The 19,807-nt window shown below is 40.9% G+C and overlaps 2 protein-coding genes across 3 annotated transcripts in view; one reads left to right on the top strand and one right to left on the bottom strand.

Moving 5' to 3' along the window:
* Positions 1-2,586, bottom strand: part of RAB40B (RAB40B, member RAS oncogene family) — a 31,095-nt gene extending 28,509 nt beyond the window's left edge. The window contains exon 1 of one of the 2 annotated variants that reach the window (XM_062591401.1): positions 2,269-2,586. In XM_062591401.1, coding sequence (XP_062447385.1) covers positions 2,269-2,410 — 142 coding nt within the window. In that variant the 5' untranslated portion in view covers positions 2,411-2,586. The remainder of the gene's footprint in view (positions 1-2,268) is intronic. The other variant, XM_062591402.1, reaches the window with a different exon arrangement.
* Positions 2,587-10,034: 7,448 nt separating this feature from the next.
* Positions 10,035-18,097, top strand: FN3KRP (fructosamine 3 kinase related protein). Its single transcript, XM_062591532.1, has 6 exons — positions 10,035-10,224; positions 12,343-12,494; positions 14,164-14,255; positions 14,756-14,838; positions 15,226-15,348; positions 16,179-18,097. Exons 1-6 carry the CDS (start codon positions 10,084-10,086, stop codon positions 16,515-16,517), a joined length of 930 nt encoding a protein of 309 aa, XP_062447516.1. The 5' UTR covers positions 10,035-10,083; the 3' UTR covers positions 16,518-18,097.
* The last annotated feature ends 1,710 nt before the right edge of the window (positions 18,098-19,807 follow it).

Raw genomic sequence — 19,807 nt, 5'->3', positions numbered from 1 at the left:
GTAACAATAACCTTTTCTCTCCGAACATCTACAGCCCTTATCAAAGGCCTCATCTTTCCATCATTATGACCACCCTTTGCAGCGCATTCTTTCCAACCTTCTCACCACTCGTATTCCCACCTTCAATCTACTTAATGTCAGCAGCTAGAATTAGTCTCCTTCCTGTTGGTATAGGTGTCAAATTCTGTCTCTCTTACACATACTAATTTAAACAAGTAACTGTCAGAATTTCCTTGCTTCACCATGTTAACTTGTTTGTTCTCATTTTCAAGGCTCTTCAGAAGTCTGCCTCTCTCTTCTCAGATGCTCTCATCTCCTTTCCTGTCATGTCCTCTCTTTCACCGAGTTCCCCAAAGCATTCCCATTCATCAAGCTCTGCAACAAAGTTTTGTCACTTCAAAGCTCATACATGTGGCACATTTTGACTGTATCTATCACACCACTATCTTTTCTTTTCCCTATTCAGAGACCTAATTGGCATTATGATAGTGACAGAAGTCAAAAAAAGTAGTGTCTACCAAGCTGTCAAATTAAATCAGAAAGTGAGTCATTAAACCAACAAGATGTTTAGTTCTATCCCTCTCCCTGCACTTCCTGATTTTCACACAAGCTTGCACAGACTCCCCACAACTGCATCCTATGCAGCCACATTCAAATGATGTGGAAGATGCTGAGAGGCTATGGGCAGAGGAGTATCAGATAGTCTGTCAAAGCAGCTCAGCAGGGCATATGCAGTCAGTTAACTGCAAGTTCAAGGCTTTGTAGCTTGAGGTCTTCAGGACTGTCTTTCTCTTTTAACACATTTCTTTATAACCCTCGCGTGGAACATGCTCATCTTCTCATGGTTAACAACTCCCTTCACTCTCTGTGAAACAATGAGCTTTGCATTGCACAGTTTACTTACTACTTTGTAATTTTTTTTTACTACTCTGTACATTTTAGTTTAGTTACTCATAGTGATAAAGAATTTCCAAGCTGTATGTTACATTCTTGCAAAAGAAGTTCCAAAAGAACCTTTCTATTTCTTTGCTGTCAAGAAATCTATTAACAGACACAGTGTTAGCCACACAACTTAAACAACATTTAAGAGCAATACACAAGCATCACAAGGTTTACATGCAAGTGTCTGAAGTACGACTGATGAGCCTGGGAGCTGCTCTAACATTCTCACTCAGTTACGTCAAGACACATTGGAGACTAAAGTGTTCTTTCGACGTAAGAATTTATAAACCATGCTGTGCATGCAGAACAGAGCCAGACTAGGCACACTCTCCCCAAGCCTTCCTTCCCTTTTCTCCCACTTCATGATGGCCCAGCAGGAAGAGTAAATAGGCTGCTACATCCCAAGGAATAATTCAGCAAAACTATTAAGCAAACATCCTAAAAAACACATCGATACCTTCATGATACTGTCTGACTCATAAGAGTTCATACAAAGAATACTCCCCTCGTGAGTTTTTTGCCTTGAATCTGTACAGAGCCTAAGCCACTGTAAAGCCTTCCAGTGAACTAACTAGACACTTTTACTGCCAATAATTTAAAGAAACATGTAACTTTACAGGATAACTTGCCTTTCAATAGGCTGCATTATAAATCTGCACAAAATAAAGTGCAAGAGGTTGTATTCTAGGAAAATGACATGGAGGGAGTAAAAAAAAGGGGGGGAAGGGGGAAAAGGATTATAGAAATCCCCCTTTCCCCAAGCTGCTAGCCGAGTTTTAAGCTGGCCTGCAACGTTCCCAGCCCTGCATCTTGGAGACAGAAGGTATCTGCCACGGACGCAGCTTGTCGGTCCTGCCCTTTAAAAGGTGTTAGTGAAAGAACAGGCTACAAATACGAACCTTGATCTTAAAGGGCCACCCTTCGATATGAAAAATATGAGAATTAAGGAAAAGAGAGAAAGAGAGAAATTCTTCTTTTCTACTATTCCAGTGAAAGCCATTTCACAGGATATACCTTCGCTGTTTAACAAAGATCCTTTAGTAGAAAAAAAGATGTTCTATTAGTTTTTCTCTTCGCTTACTGACAACAACAGCTAACTGCTTGCTTAGCGAGACGATAATTCCTTAAGCAACACGTTTGAGAGAAACGTCTGCATGCAGGAAACCCGTCCGTGAGACGACGCCACCAGCGCAGCACTCGAGACCCAAACGGGGCGCAGGTGCCCTCAACGCGAGCTACCGCCCGCCGCCCGCTGGCCCCGCTTCGCCGGCGCCCGGGGCGCCGCGCGGCAAGCGGCGGAGGCGGCTCTTCCCGCGCCTCCCTCACCCATGTGGTAGCCGTAGGGCGACTCGGCGGCGCCGTCCTGCAGGCTGGCCAGGATCTCGCCCTTGCCTACGTCGCTGTCGCCCACCAGCAGGAACTTCAGCAGGAAATCGTAGGCTTTCACCGGGCTTCCCAGGCGGCTCATCCTCGCCGCGGGCTCAGCTCCCGCCGCCCATGCCCGGGCCCGGCGGGGGCAGGCAGCGGCATGCCCGGCGCGGGATCCCGCCGTGTCAGCGGCGAAGGGCGGCAGCGCGCGTCATGCCGCCACGCAGCGAGCGGCGCCCCCGGTCAGGGGGTCCGACCCCCCCCCCCCCGCCCCGGGGACGGCTCGGCTCGGCTCGGCTCGGCTCGGCGCGGCGCGGCGCGGCGCGGCCCGGGGAGGCGGCGGAGGGGGCAGCGGGGGCTCAGTCAGCGCCGCCCGTCGCCGCCGCCTCGCGCTGCCCTCAGCCGACCGAGCAGCGCGCAGCCTGCCTCCGGCCACGGTGCTGTGACAGGCGTCGAGCCCCGCCCTCTCGCCCTGCTATTGGCCGGCTAGCTGGCGCTCCCGCCCTCTCCAACCTTTATTGGTGCCCCGAGGCACTACCCCCGCCCCTACAAGCTTCGAGGGGGGCTGCTCTCCCACCATTTCCTCTTATTGGTGTACCAAAAACGAACTAGCCCCGTCCCCCAGCTTCCATTGGAGGGGGGCAGACCTCGACCGCCCCCCTCCTCATGTTCCCAGCGGGACACGGCGGCTCAGTTGCTAGGTGGCTCCAAGCTCGCCATTGGCTCCCTCGTTCGTCAATCACATTTAGTCTCGCCTCCCCGCGGGAAGCGACCTGTTTACCCGCAGCGTGTTTACGCGGCAGTCGCGTGGGTAGCGCTGGGGCTCGCTGACAGAGCCGGGAGGCCGCACGTTCGAGCCCCAGTCCACCCTCCAGCGGGGACTGGCGGCAATTGCAGTGCTGCCGCCCGCAGTAGAGCTGGCCACTCGCCCACAGGTTTGCAGTAACTACCGAGCATGCATGCAAATAAACGCCCGAGTTTGGGACTCGAGTATAGCGGCAGTGTAATGGTGGTGGAAAGCTCTGTGAAGTAGTGGCAGGTTAGGGACCACAGTCATTTCTCACTTTGCACTTGCATCCTCCCCCTCCCCCCAAGGTACCACAGTGCCCCTCACAAGGCACAAGGCCTTGGAAGTCATTCATTCTGCAGACTTTAGTCTTCCTTTTATATTTCCAGCCTGAAGAGACACGTACTTTCACCCTCAGATCTACTTCAGTGATAGCTTGCCTTGCCCTCTCCCCATCCTCATTCAAATATTCACGAAGAAATCCACGAGGATGAGACTGGAATGGAGCACCAGCCAGCCTGAGCTTTCCTCCAAGTCCTGCAATCCAGCCTCGTAACACATGCACATGAGAACAAAAGCCTATTGCCTTCCTTGACAATACTGCAAAGCACATATTAAAAGCAGCACACAGGGAGCTGGAGGAGAGGGGTCATCTTTGGAGTAAGTGCTCACCCTTCACATGCTATTAACAGTAAAATAAATGCAGCGAGTTTCTGGAACGAGCTGCATCAGTGCATCACATCCAAACCCAGGTGTTAGGCCAGTAGAAAAACAAAACCACAAGCAGCTGAACAACAGTTTACAGAAAAATCTAATAAATAAACAAAAAACTTACCATAATGCAGACCTTCACTGCCCAAACTCTGTGCTAAGCCTTTTATGACCTTGTGGCCTATCTCTTGGCAAATATAATTTAAAAATTTTCTTGAGTTAGATCTTGTTAACCCTCAGTAATTCCCAAATAGCAATAGTCAAATTGGTGCAAAGCAAGTTTTCAAAAAGACAGGCAGAAAGAAACAATCAAAATAGAGTTGTATGCACAAAGCATCAGTACACACAAAATTACAGCTTCATGAAAGGTCTTTATGCTGTTGTTTTATTGGAAAAAAAAATCCACTCCACTTCGCCAAAGCATAAAGAGTCAGAACAAGTCAGAAGAATCATCACATACACAGAGCTTACTCTGGATTATCTGCAGCCAAATGTAAACTCTAAATTAAAATAGAATCTACACCTATGTGTTACATTTCTACTCAAAATAAAAGAAAAACAAGTCATTGACTAATAAAGTTATTTGTATGGGTATGATGCAATACTGGTCTACTGATCTCTCAGGAAAAAAAAAAAAAAGTCTTAACACGCCTATTTCGGGATTGCAAATAAAGCAGTAAGCTCATGAATACTGCTGCATCATTCCTTGGTATTTTTAACATAGCGCAACCTGAAGAATACATACAAAATATCCTGTAGTGTTCCCCTACAGACACCAAAATACCACACACACAGTTTCAGAGAGGCAATTTGCTTTCTAGAACACTCATGCATCCAATAGTTACACCTCCTTATAATCTAGTTGCTACTTTAGGGAACCAAAGTCCTCTTGGAGGTTGAGAAGATAAATTTGCAGCAATAAAGTACAGTTTCATGGGCTCCAGTGCTTTACTGTAGAAGTTAGCATGCAACAGAATACTGCTTGAACTGCTACACACACACGGGGGGGGGGGGGGGGGGAAGCCTGCTTTTCTTCCAGATGCTTCATCTGTCAGAGCTTGTATTTCAATTTTTAATTGTAGATAAGCTGATGCAGCTATAGAAGTCATTCATACTTTTACCATAGAAGTGGTAGTGCAGCCCCAGGCATCAGGAAACCAGCGCTCTAACCCGATTCTAACACAGACTTCCCCTATGAAACTGGGCAACTTACTCAAATTCTTTATACCTCAGCTTTCCAATTTTATCAAAGCTATTTGCTATAAGCTATATAATGCAAAAGAGTGTCACAGGATTTAAACCACAAATTTCAGCTGAGTACTTTGAGCTGTCACCAGAAAAATGAAGTACAAACTAATCATTGTATCTTGCTTTACTGAAACTGTATTTATTTGATTTTTCCAATAGTTCACCAAGGAAGAGAGGAAAAAAACCCAAGCACTTTCATAACAACAAACTTCATAATTAGAAGGGGTGGTTGTTGTTAATCTGAAGAGCTACTTGCTTGTCAACTGTTAAAAAAAATGTAGAAATAATGCTTTTTGAGATGTCTGTTTTGATGCTGTAGAGTACTGGAACTCTGGAATGTTTCTATTTTCCTGAATATTTCCATTTATCTGACAATTATGTGTAATCATGTTTAGAATACAAATCTGTGCCAAGCCCCGGTTTATTCTGAGGGCAGTTCACAGTTATACTTTATATAGGAACTAGTGAGCTAGAATACACCCACAAATCTTTAACCCATTACCTGTCTGAATAATCACAGAATATTAATTTGCTAACCCACTTCCAAGTGTTAAGATATCCCTGTGAGAGGCAGGCTGAAAGTACTTGTTTTTTAAAGACTAAGAAATAATGATATACATATTATTCTTTTACTGTACCAAACAGAACTAAGCTAAACATAACTCAGTGTTGAAAAATAAATACATACATAAATAAAACAACAATTTCTTCATCAGGATTAAAAAAATCTCTCAAATTGTTGCATCCAAAGTGGCAACTATATTTATTGGAAAAACACTTTTTTTTAATCCCTCGCAACTAACATTTTCTTCTCATTATTAAAATGAGCATCTTCCCAGAGCTTTATGCTGAAGAAATCCAGCAGTAATATTGTATACTTTGTATCTAAAAGAGAGGTAGACAAAGCCCAAACACCCCCGGAAAAAAAAAATCTGATTTCTTTCTCTACCAAATTAGGTAGAACAGGTCCTCAGACTTCGGTTTCACTTTCATTTAGATTCTGCTCCAAATTCTGCCCCTGGAATCAATAAGTTTACAGTGAAAAACTAATCCACAAAGGCATAAACTCTGCAAGTAAACAGACATCAATGACTGATCTCAATGTCTTTGCATCATCAGACAAATGGCTAAACTCTGCTCTTAAGGCCTGCCTCTGTTGTTTTGATGACAGAACTATCTGCTCACACAGCTGATGTGAAGGATTTTTTAAAAAACACATTTCTCTCCCTTAGGATGAGTTATGTTTAAGAGAAAAACAAGCAGTAACAACAAGTCTCCATGACTGTCTTATAAATCATCTTCTTCTGTAATGGAAATCCTACATCCTTCCTGAACCACCCTCTAAGCCTATCCAAGGATACAGGGGGAAAGGAGTCCACAGCACATTTGTCAGATGTTCACACAAATAGAAGCTGGGAGCCTGAAAAGCCCTAATGCACATTTGCCATTTATGTATATAAACCAAACCATAAAAGGCTGCACATACCAATTACATTTTCTTTTCTTGTACATACTGTCAAGCAGTAAACAGAAATTAGCAGCTGCAGTGCTTTTTTATTCAGGAGGTGTGTATCAACTGATGACTCACCAAATAATTTGCAGCCCAGCATGCAAGTTGGCTCCTCCACAGAAAGAAACACTATTTTAAACAAGAAGTCAACCAATGTGGATGCTGCAGGCAAGCCGCATGCTTGGTGAACCCCATCAGCACAGAGGGAAGGGGATGGTCCCAAAAGCATATTGCAAACATTTTTTAAAATACACAAATAGGAACAAATGATACATGGAGGAAAGGAACGGAGATGGGGAAGAAATGATTATTGCAAAATCAACCCACTCTGCCAGAGTGCACTCACTCTGCAGCCTTTTGTAGTATACGCTGCCTTCATATCAGCAGGCAAGACCTGCACTGCACAAACAACTTCAGCATATGACTATGCTTTTTTTTTTTTTTTTTTTTTTTTTTTTTTTTTTTAATAATCCTCTGGAAGTGCATTTGGGCATGACTCAATAGTTTATTTCAAATGGAGAGCAGTAATTTACAGCACAGAGGCCAAAGATGGCAAGCAGCAGGATTACTAACGGCTTGGAGCTAGTACTCACAGCACACCGAAAAGAAAATCTATTTGGCAGCAGCTCCCAAATCCTGGTTCTCACCAAGTTCCAACATATGGAGGATTTGGGAGCCCATGCCTCCTGCAAACAGATGCCCTGGAGCATATTTAGGAATGCAGTGTCTTGTCGGTCCTGCTGAGTTTCCTTCTGAACAATTAACCTCCAATTTACAAAGCAAGCTGCCAGCTCCTCCTTTGGATTACGTCCACCATGTAATTAATGAGCATGACATTACAATTTTGGCCAAATTTCTGTTACATCCTAGCTGATCGGATGCAACCAAAGTGCAATCCAATTAAATTCTAGGAAATTAAGAGCAATTGGTCTCTACTCCCAGAGCATTCACTATGCTGTTCTTTAGTACAGTCTGACAAACTTCTTTACTGACAGTATATTCTATTACAGCTTTGTATTTGAAGACCAAAGCACACATTTCATTCTATTTTAACTCCACTAAATCTATTCTAACTTAAGTTTTAATTCATTTTCAATTGCTTTGTCAAAAACAAAAGGGAAAAAAAAACCCTAGGATTTTTCAGAGAATTGTGGAAGTCTCATTTAATAAAAACTGAGATTTGAATCTTTCCTAATCTCATAGTTCCTTAAGAACTACAGAATGAGAAAGTGAATCTTGTTGACCTCAGAATGGTTGTTACTCCTTTACTCTCTGAATAAGAAGTGCAAAGATAACTCACAGCATCTTTTTCCATAGCACCTGCTGCTGATTCCTAAGCTCCAGTAGAATTAAGATTCCTTCTGCTTAATCACAATCATTCCTCACCAGTCACTACAGACTGCTGAATCTAACTTTTGCAAAAGACTAGCTTAACAGTAATTTTATGAGAAGAGGCAGGAGGGCTACTATGTGGCAGAAAACAGATTTCAGCGTACAAAAAATTTCTAATTTCTCTTCCCATGCACTTGTGGTACTAATTTATCCTTGGTTCCAATTAAGCCACAGCTTCCTGGGCTTTAAACAATCACTGACACATCAGTAATGGTAACTTGCTGTACAGCCAACACTCAAGGTTCACTTAAGTGAACTTGCTCTGCTACACAAAATCTCATGCAAAATAACATATATCATCTAATCAACCTTCCAGAAGAAAAGACTTAATACGCTTACAATATACATGGAGTGGACAGAAAGTCCAACATGAAGCTGTCATCTATCAGTCTAGGAAATCAGTGTATGCTTCCAAAAAAACACTGGTTCTGTCACATACCTGTTATACAAGTAGTCTGAGTATATGCAATAAATCTGGCATTTTTGAGATGTCAAATTTCTTGTGCACAAAATGTGCAGTTCATTACTCCTGACAGTATGATCATTCATCAAGTGTTTTCTAAAAAAGTAAACATATTGCATACAAACACAATGATGCTGCAGTACATCTCAGGAGTCTAACTTTTGGACTTGAGTCAAACATATGGATGACTGGCACAAGTACTGCAAAAATAGCCAAAAACATACAATTCTAGCAAAAATATTCATGATAAATCTATCTGGGCTCTTGTATATCTAAAACTCCTGTCAAATGCAAAAGTTGGCAAAGTTTCAAGATTACAAAAAAAAAAAAAAGTTTGGGAACCCTTAAAAAAGAAAAGCTCAGAGACTTTTGCAGAAAAAAAACCAAAAAACAAAAAGCCCTTTTTTACCACTTGCTATTTTGCTACTGAATAGGCACTATCAGAGGACTTTGAGCTCTAATCCTCCTACACTAAACCTGAAAAAAATAAAATTTCCAAAACCAAATCCATTTTAAAATTTGAAAATGCACATGAACAACTCAAAATTAATCGTAATTGCTCTCTGTCTAAACTACAGTACAGCAACAGACATATATTCATAGGTGTCTGAACTGCTAAGAAGAGGAAAAAAAATCAAAACACATCAGTGTAGCGAATAGAAATCTAATCAAGAATAATGAAATACTTTCCCTAGAAAAATAAAAGTAGTCATAAATCAAGATGAATTTTGTGATTGTAACCAGTGAGAAGAAGATCACTACACACATTTAAGGAAATACTAGAGATGAATAAATGATGAGAAGGCACTCTTCCAGCTCCTACACTTGAAAAAACGTATTTTAAGAATTACAAATAACAATAAACGAGTTACCTACTGAATAAGAGAGTTTTAATAGGAAGAAATTGCAGCAATTCACTTCAGGGCCACTGTTCAGTAATAGCAGTTTGCTCTCATTACTGTTGAGGAACAGAATGAATTTGAGCATGTACCTTCACTATGGCCAGAAAGCCCACTCAGTCGCAATACTTTAAAATTACTGCCCATTGTTAGAGATATTGTCCTACTGCAGCATTCTCTCATTCTGACATGTGCATCCTCTGCATTTACAGTTGGAAATAATTCACCACACTCCTCCAGAGGGGAAAAACAAAGAAGTATTTACAGTCTCTCCGTAGACCAAAACATGCTCCAAGAGAAGCACGGCTTTTACGAGCAATATTCAGCATCCTGCCCTGCCCTAGAGGGCCAGGGAGGCCTCTACACCTCGGTCAGGGCCGCAGCGGCTCCACGCTCGCCGCCTCGAAGCAGCGCCACGGCCTCTGCGCCCCCCGCTCTGCGGCTCCAGAGAGGAATTTCCCGCTTCGCCCTCGCGCAGGCGAAGAGCAGCGACTCCTCCCGCGCCCCGGCCATACAGCCAAGCCCTCGGCCGCTTTCTGCCACCAGCTCCCCCCACGGCAGACTCCTGACCCTAGCTAACCTCGCTCTCTCCGCCTCAGCCGCCATTTCACCGCCCCCGCCCGCCGCGCAGGCGTAGTGCCCCCACCCCGCCCCAGGCTGGAGCCGTGCCCCGCCTCTCCCCGCCCCGCGCAGGCGCAGTGCCCCTCCCCCCCACTCGCAGGCGCAGTGGCGGCGGTGGCGTCGCGCTGATCCCGCAGGCGGCATGGAGGACGCGCTGAGGCGGGAGCTGGGCACATCCGTGCTGCGGCCTGCGGGGCACTCGGGGGGCGGCTGCATCAGCCAGGGCCAGAGTTACGACACGGACCGCGGCCGCGTGTATGTGAAGAGCAACTCCAGGCCGGAGGTGGGGGGCAGGGGCCGTGTGGTGGCGGGCGCGCAGGGGCCGTGGGCGCCGCGCTGGGGAGCCGGGCGGCGGCGGGGCCTGCCGACCGCCCTGGGGCGCTGACGCTGCGGCTGCCGCCGCCGGGAGGGGCGGCCGTTGTGGGGCGGCTTCCGCCCGGGAACGCGTGGCGGGCGCTGCTGCGGGCGCATCTCTCCATCCTGGGCTGGGAGCGGCGATTCTGGCGCCCGGTGGCATCGCTCTCGGTGTTAGCTCCCCGGGGAGGTCCGCAGTGACACGCCTGTACCAGGCCACCTGCCTTGGGAAGGGCTCTGGTGCAAGCGGGAGATGTAAACTTATCCACTGATGAGCTGCATCTTTTCTCGTTTTAACAGACCCGGCGATTTCTGGCATATAACTAGCTTTTCTCAATAAATGGTATTTTCCATAACTAAGATTTTTTGCCTTGTTCTTTCAGTGTGGGATGCCAGCTACTGATAGCAGATAACTGCTACAAATAAGTGCAGTTGATAGAGATAAATAAAATGCAAAATACAAAAAAAAGTATGGCATCCCTGTTGACAAAAGGAGAGCTCAGGTGGAATTTACTTTGAAAGCAGTTAATACTGGTGTCTGTCAAGGGAATGGTATCACTGGAAGGAGAAAGGGCAGAACTCGTATACACCTTTAGTAGCAAAGGAATGTTTTTAAAAGGATGTGTGCAACTGTACTTTCTGATCATATCAGGGACCTAGATGGAAAATAAAGTGCGCTGAGATGATAACACAAGTCCTGAAATGTTATTCTGCTTTACATTAGGCTGAAAATAGTTTAAATTGGTAGCAACGTAACAATTTTGCTTAAGCCTTTTAAAAGTGTGTGTTTGGGTATACAGTCCAGCTAGATACAAGATGGAACTTAGAAAAAAGATCTGGATAGCTCTTCTATTCAGCAGTCATTTAGTTTTCTATGCTTTTGCCTGTGCTTGTGGATTCTGAATGCTGATTAAAGCAAACTTTTCTAGACTGTATTATAATACTGTGCTGTGTGTGCAGCAGTGGATATGTATCAGCATTTTCTTTAGAAAACACATTTTTTTTTAAACTAAAGTTAACAACTGACTTTAACCTAGTATGAGGAATATTTACTGATTTCCTCCGAACAAAGGTATCACATATCTCAGTAATTCAGCAGTTATTTATTCTTGATCTCCTATAGACTATAGGAATCCTGTGTTAATCCAATGTTAATTGCAAATAGTTCTTTAACTATATTAGTGCTAAAATAGTGGTACTTTATTTCTATTTTGATGGCTGTATTTTCTTGCTTTTGCTTTTAGCAGATATTTTAGATTTCCCACATGCCCTCCTCTGCCACCTCTTCTCAGTCTTCTTGGGTAGTGTTTTTTCATATGACTCGTGCCACTGAGGTTAATGGAGCAACTCAGAGAACAGATTTTGTTCAACATGAATAACAGCTGCAGAAATAGATCCTAAATTCAGCATGTCCTCAAAGTGAATGCCTTTGGTAGTAGCTTGGGTTCTAAAGGCTTCTGTGTGTGAGTGCAGTAAGGGGCATTTGGTTACTATCACTGATATTCTTTTTCTCAGGTGAGGCAAAGGAAGTAGGCCAGAGAATATCATTCTGTGGACTGCATATTGGGCTGTCTTGAAGATTGGCAGCAGTTAGTTTTGCTGTGTTACTAAGCAATTTCTGTTAGGAAAGACATGAAGAACACGAAGACCGGTACCATCCATCTTTTAACTGGATTATACATCATTGTGCTTATCTTCCTAGTCATTTGCTACATAATCCATTAATAAAATTATTGCCTACATTTTATATACATGCAGTTTGCACTCTTTGTATTGTAAGCAGATTCTCTGAGTTATTTCTATGAATACAGAGAATGTTAGAAACTAAGTCATTTCTATATAGTAAGTTTATGAAGTGAGATTCCTGTAATTCAGAAGTGGCTGTCAAGTCTGGAGGTGTGGATCTACCTATATCTCATACATACTGTAACTCACTTGCTCCTACTTTTTTGTTTAAAATTTACAGCCTTGATTGGTTTTGTAAGGGAGCTTGTTTAACTGTTGCTACTGTTCATAGAGACTGATGCTTTCCTTTAATATTTGGCAGGCTAGACGAATGTTTGAGGGAGAAATGGCAAGTTTGGAAGCCATCTTGAAAACGCAGACAATAAAAGTGCCTAAACCCATCAAAGTTGTGGACCTCTCTGAAGGCACTACTCTGTTTGTGATGGAGCATTTGGAAATGAGAGGCTTAAACAGGTAAAAAACAGTATTATCATTGCTTACTTCAGCAAGAAAGTTTGACTGTTAGGGCAATTAAATCACTAATTTTCAAAATGAAAATCAATTTTGATGTATTCTTTTAAGCAAATCAGAATAGATTTGGGAAGTTACACAGCAGAGAACTGTATAAAATACATCCCAATACTTCACCTAGCAAATAAGTCTTACATTGAGGGATTTTTTTTTCTTTTTTTGTGGTGAGGAATTACTGATTTTCACAGTAAGGTTCTTGAGAATTGGGACTGGAAAATGACCTGCTGACCTGCTTGACCAAACCATTTTGGTTTGGTGCAAGAACCATTTCTTAATATTTCTTGGCATAAGCATGCAGAGGCACTTTCCAAAGAGAATACATTCTGTTTTTAATATTTTTAATAATTCTCATGTTGATTTTGATAGTTTAAAACATTTGGCCTATTTTTCCCTTCTCTGTGGCAAATTCTTGGGAAGATTAAATGTGATGAAGACTTCTCCCCAATTTCATTATGGAGGTGGGCATGTCCAATTTTTCATCCCAATCTCAGGACTTCAGCAACTGGCTTAAAGATCTATTCCTTATCCTGCCCACTTGCAGAGTCTGTGACTCATGAAGAGCTCTCACTGAAATCCAGGAGAAAGGGCAGAAATCCTGTTGTATTTGTGCTGATTGAAAGGAAAAGTGTGCAAATGCAACCCTTGACATACAAATTTCAGGGGATGGCTATGATCTTGGTTATCTATGGTTCTATGGATCTATGGTTAACAGAAGCAAAATGAAGAAATAACTTTGCCTTATATCCCAGTGCCTTTAGGGCAGAGAAAGATATTAAAGGTCAGAGACAGGAAAAGGAGTGTACATGGGAAGCTGCTGGCTGCAAGAGTTACTTGTAATTATTGCAAGACTTTTCTGAACTGTATAGAAAGTTATCTTTTATTATAAAGAAATAAATGAGGGCCATCTGAGTTAGTGATTTTGAGAAGAGCTGGACATGAGATCAAGTACAAGAAGTGTATAAGCTCTTAAAATGTGAGGGGGTAAATTTCAACTGTCTTTGGAGATAGGAAGCTGCTGGAGAAGTAACAGGAACTTTGTGACTTTGTTCTGGCAGAGAGTAAGTGCAAATGTGTTTTCTCTTCCATCTTCTAGGCACCTGACATTTAGAGAGGGGAGACTGTAGAAAGCTAGAAACTGAGGTAGCTAAAAGGTTAATGGAAGTTTCTAGGGAGAGGGGGAGAAGAGAGAGAGAAAGAAAAGGATAAATCCTGCTTGGCTCTGTCTCATCAAGTCAGTTTGTCAAGGAAAAGTGCATTATGTACTGCACGTTGTTTTCTTACAGATATCTTGCTGAAAGTTCGTATAGAATGAGTATCACACAGAAATTAGAATCACTAGTGTCTCATTGCTTTTGAATTTAGCATCGCTGTTTGCTGTCACTTTGAATTAGTGTTTTCAGAAGTAGCTCTGTAAGAACACTTTGTTCTCTGCTAATACATAGTCTTTACAGGAAGAAGAGGTGTCTCTGACCTTAATGGCTTGAAAATTTACCTTGTTACAGATGTGGAACTTCTTTCGCATGCTTGATAAATGTGTCCAAGTAATTCCTTGTGTATCAAGAACTGGATTCATTCACCTATTGGTGTTGCTAAGAATACTTTTGTTTCTTAGACATTCAGGAAAGCTTGGAACACAACTGGCTGATCTCCACCTTCACAACCAGCAGCTTGGAGAGAAGCTGAAGAAAGAGGAGAGCACAGTTGGTACAGTACACAGCTGTTTGCAAATTTAACTTAGTTAATAATAGCCTGCAAAGCAGTCAGTTCAAATAGCTTTTGTTATTTCAGAATAAGTTTGTCTTATTCCAGTGGAGATGTCATGAAAATAGATTTGGAGGAAAGACCTAGGCAGAGGGTTGTCTTATTTGCTTTTGTTTGTTCAGTTTGGATCCCTGTATGTAAACTGTTTGTTTGATTTGGGACTCTTGGGATCCTGAGCTAATATTTCTGCAAGGATCTGATAAAAGAGGAGGTATACTACCTCAGAATGTGGTACCTCAGAAAATTATAATGTAACTTTATATCAAGTTTTAAAATTACAAAACAGCAGCAACAAGTTCTGTAATAAAAAGAACACTGAGGTGCAGTTCTTTTATTAGCAAAAAAAAAGAAAGTATTCCATTCCATAATTTTTAAGGTCCATTTGCATTGCAGATATGTAGAATCTTGTTTTTAGTGTTGGATTTTTGTCTTTGATTTGAAAGGTAAAGGTCAAGGGCAAATGGAAGTCCAGTTTGTGGATCAATTTGGTTTTCATACAGTTACCTGCTGTGGCTATCTTCCACAGGTAGGTTGTACTTCATCAGACTGATTAAAGTTTTAGGATTATGTTACTTTGCTTTGAGTGACACAAAGGGCCAAAATATTCCATAATGCAAATTCATTTATTTCTATGGAGTTATAACAACAAAAAGTATTGTTCAGCCTGCTAAGGACACGGCTGTGCTGGGTATCCGTATATATCTTCTTTCCTGTTTTTGTTACTGAGAATACTAGTTTTTCCCTAACTTAATTTTTTAAGGTATCTTTCCATTAAAAGATAGAAACATTTACTGTCCTGGATACTATCAATACAAAGGTTGTATTATCCTCCTAAGTTTTATTTGGAAAAGAAGAAAATCTTTCTTTTGTGTGGTATAGAACTAATATCTACTCTGTGATCCTGTTCCTTCAGGTGAATGACTGGCAGAATGACTGGGTGACTTTCTTTGCCAGACAAAGAATCCAGCCCCAGATGGACATGATTGAAAAGAATTCGGGAGACAGGGAGGCAAGAGAACTTTGGGCAAAGCTTCAGGTAGGAGAATTTCACTCACTTCTCATTATAGTGATAGCTGGGTATCAATTGTTTAACATTTCTTTCATTAAAACAGAATTTCTGTCTTTTTGTTGGTATACTGCAGGTTCTTTGATAAGAGACTCCAACTTTCAGGGTTTAAAACACCTTTTATTCTAAGGTATACTGATTTTTGCTACACCACCTATGCTAATACTCCAAAGTGAATGAATGCCAAATAGCACTTTGCTTTCCTACATGGGAAATACTGGATCAAGTTCACATTTCTTACTCCCTAGAATGTGTGCATGATGAGAAGAATTTATTAAAAATAGTGTCCTTCGTATCATCTGTTCGGGTAATATTTGCCTCTAACTAAGTGACTGCAGCCTTACCTGTTTGGTTACTACTTCATAGGAATCACTTCAAGGTTGATAAGGGATTTCCAATTTTTATTACTTTTATTTTTAAAACTGATTAATATTGCAGCACTGAATGCATTTTTATATTTTCATTTTTTAATGACAAAGAGCAGTGGAACTTACTGCTATTGAGGAAAAAATATAAAACATAGTTGGTTAGTACAAGATGGAATCTCTAATTGCGTAATTTCCGCACATTAGGCTTGGCAATGGGATGGGCAATGACTGGATGACTAGTTATGTTAAAGTAGATCATCTCAGCATCTCTATTGATCAAGTCTTATACTGTTTCAAATTGCATTTTTTTGTTAACTGGCTTTTAAGAATTTGAATTAATGCTCTGTAACCTTTGCATGTACATGGATAAAATGCTATAGTCACTCACTTTAAATTGTGTTACTGGTATACCTCATTTCCCCCCTTCTGCAGCTGAAGATACCCAGCTTGTTCTGTGATACAGAAATTGTTCCAGCTCTCCTGCACGGGGATCTCTGGGGAGGAAATGTGGCTGAGGATGATTCTGGTCCAATTATCTTCGATCCCGCTTCTTTCTACGGCCATTCAGAGTATGAACTTGCAATAGCTGGGATGTTCGGTGGCTTTAGTAGTTCTTTTTACTCTGCTTATCACAGTAAAATTCCTAAAGCTCCAGGGTTTGAAAAACGCTTAAAGCTTTATCAGCTCTTTCACTACATGAATCATTGGAACCATTTTGGTACAGGGTATAGAGGATCTTCCCTAAACATTATGAGAAACCTGGTAAAATGACTTTCTGCTTAAGCAGAATACTTCCCATATTGCTTAAAAAATTCTATGCTTGGTGATGCAACTACAGGCGTGTAATTTTAAGATAGTTACTAAACTCTTGACCTTGTTGCATAGCTAAAGATCTAGAATCAATGAATCCTGCTGAATACCAAGCATGGTGTATTCATCCCTTTTTAGGATAGTTGGAGATAATTTTTAAAGAGGGAAATATCCAAACAAAGGGTTTATTCAGTTACATAAAACATCCATTGGTGTCAAGAAGGCATTGTACACTTGAGATTAGGTAAGTTGATTCAAATCAAGTCAAGGGTAAATAATTTGAAAGAAGCTCTCTGTTAGGGACCAATTGTGCTTCAGAGTAGAGAAATACTAGCTAAGGATTTGCATTCCCACTCTAATGAAAACCACCAATGGAGAAGTGTTTGTGAAATGGAAGATTGTCTTTCTGAGTTATTGAGCAGATGGCTAAACAAGTTGCTCATAGTTTCCTGTTTTTTCCCCTTGTTCTTGATGGATTGCTCAGAATCATTCTGGTCTCTTCCTTTGCAGTTCTGTGCATGAAAACAATGTTAACAAAATATTCTGAAAGTCAACAAGAAAATTTTGTAAGAGGATCTATAAAAAGTGATTTGGACATTACATTTTGTTAATGAGGTTTTATGAGATGGAGACTGCTTCCTGTTCTGTTACAAAGCAGTGTGAGAATGCTTGTAAATTGTTCCGGGCATATGTATTTTGGTGCTTCATGGCATTGTTGTAGGCTGCTCTGTATTTGTCCGTCAGCTGACTTCCATCAGGAGCAATTTTGTTTTCACCAGAGCTAGCCCCATTTTCTTTTCTGGATTATGTTTTTGTCCAATAGGATGCAGACTTTCAGGTAAGACACTCTGCATGCATACATCCTGTGAAGATGTACTTACTCACTAATATGAGCAAAAGATGCACTTTTTGACTGCCATTGTTGTTCACAGGATAATGCCATCAGATCATGGTATGGGCTTCACATAAATTTTCTATAATTCAGAGTACAGATGCTATAAGCTGATTTATTTTTCTTAGATCCCCAGGAAGTGCATTTTCTAGCTCTTGGGATAAGAAACATGAAACCAAAGGAGGTTAAAATGTAGCTAACAGAACAGCCACTCTCCACCCAGGTCATAGAAATACTTAAAAGATTTCAAGCACAAAGTTGCAGACTAACTATTTCTTATCCTTGCAAGACAATACTACTAAAACTGTAACTCTCTTGTTTTTGGTATAGACTGGTAATGGTATTTCAGTGCAAGTGTGCCAGGTAGGTGAGAGAGATGCATGATTTCTAACATGAATTTTAAATGTTTGAGAATGTCCCCCCCCCATGAATATTGGCGTATTACTGAGGTTTTTTTAGTTGCTAGTTTTGCAGTTATTTGGAAGAATTGTTAGCAATTCTAGAGAAGACTGTCACTTGATAAAACTTTCTACCCGTAACTCTATTAGTCTTTTAACTGGCTGTTTAACTTTTGGCTACAAAAAATTCTAAAGCTTTGCTCCACAGAATAGCTTTTACTTGTTGCTTAAATAAAAAGTTTCCCAGTTGATTATTGTTGTCTGTGTTTTCTGAATTAAAACCTTTCAGCTCGCTTTCATTAATAAGAAGCTACTTGCCTCAGCCTGTTAAAGATACCTAGTTCATTAGATAGTCATGGTTAGCAAAGGTGTTGGTGGGAACTTGGTCATAGTTTTTAATCTGGAGCAGTGTGTCACTGAAGAAAATATACAACATGCTGTTCAATTTCAATATCATTTGAGATCCTCTCTGTCCTTTCAAACTTTATGTATGATACCAGCTATTAGGATATTGTAGATGAGATGTTATGTCCTTGTCCTATCACATTCACCCAAACTTAACATTGCTTAGTGTAACTGATAGAAGAAATGCTGTGGTGAGCAGTCGATTTGGATAGGTTCCTCTATTGTTCATATCCATATGCCCTTATAATAAAGTTAGAAGTTATTTAATAAAGTTATTTTGTTTACAAATCTTCAATAAATTGATGTCTTTAGTGTACTAAAATGCACTAATTATTATATACACTTATTATCAGAAGATGAAAAGTGAAATGAAGGTGGATTTTTCTATTAATTGTTGACTGATAAATGGTAAGTCTTCAGAGCTCACCTTTTCCCAACAGACAAGAATCAAAATATTTTTGTGATTGTGTTGTATGCAGGTTATAAAAATAGGAACAGCTGTATTTAGGGCTTTAATTTTAGGGACATTAGGCTCATTGTTTTAAGCCATGTTGTGCTACAATTAAAAATGGAAAGCAAGTAAAGAATACAAATGGCCAACTTTACTGTATCATGGATCCTTTGGTTTTGAGTTCTCATAAATAACAATTGAATTGGACAACGGAGAAGAGGATAGGATAAGATCTTCTGAAGGCAAACTCCTGGCTGATTCTTATGAAGAAATTGCTGCAGTTCTGTAAGGTAATGTTTTCTTCTATAACATCTAATTCTGCACCACACTCCTGATTCTTCTTGTTAACTCCTTTATTGCATTCTGTGCTCTGCACATGCCTTACATATTCAGAGTAATGAGATGGGACAACAGATGGAAACAGACAACTAAGGGGGGGGAAATACCAAGCTCTCACATGCCTGTCTATGTGTGTATATATATATATATATATATACACACACACATACACATAGTAATATATATATATATTTTACTATTTTAATGCCAATAGTCTACTTTCTGTGTGCATGTTTAGTGTTAGGAGGAAAAAAAAAACCCCACAGCTGTTATCAGCATACTTGATTATCCTTGTTTTAACATAGTTAATCAAAACAAACAAGTATTATCAAGACTTGCCAGGTCTGACCAACACCATTTTTTTAGGCTTCCAGAATTTATCCTTCTACTGTTAAAGGTTTTTATTTCAATATGCAAATGAAAAGTGAAATGATGCAATGTGCAGAGCATGACTGGGAGGAGAATTTTATAGTATCTGTTTATATATATGTATGAAGGTTTAGTATATCAGACTGAGACACCTTGTCAGTGTCTTCATGTATCTGCAATGTGAAGTCTTTTAATGACTTGGACAAACATCTATGGGAAGTGAAAACAAAAGTCCTATGGTGTAGATAGTTTCATAGTATTTTTCAGTGATATTTTACCCTTTTTGTCTAAAGATGGAATTTTAAAACAGCATTAGCTTCAGACTATGCCTGCTGAAAACTGAAGTATAGTTAAGTCAGTGCTATGCACATTTGAAAAACTTCAGCCAAAAGAAATA

Source organism: Rhea pennata, chromosome 19 (assembly GCF_028389875.1).
Source record: "Rhea pennata isolate bPtePen1 chromosome 19, bPtePen1.pri, whole genome shotgun sequence".
NCBI lineage: Eukaryota > Metazoa > Chordata > Aves > Rheiformes > Rheidae > Rhea > Rhea pennata.
The sequence above is the reverse complement of the archived record's forward strand: the minus strand, read 5'-3'. Positions and strand labels throughout refer to the sequence as shown.

Bases quoted from the DNA above. Each gene is read 5' to 3' on its own strand.
- FN3KRP (XM_062591532.1), top strand. From the start codon at position 10,084: ATGGAGGACGCGCTGAGGCGGGAGCTGGGCACATCCGTGCTGCGGCCT. The intron at 10,225-12,342 runs GTGGGGGGCAGG...AATATTTGGCAG, and splicing joins AGAGCAACTCCAGGCCGGAG to GCTAGACGAATGTTTGAGGG. The intron at 14,839-15,225 runs GTAGGTTGTACT...CTGTTCCTTCAG, and splicing joins GCTGTGGCTATCTTCCACAG to GTGAATGACTGGCAGAATGA.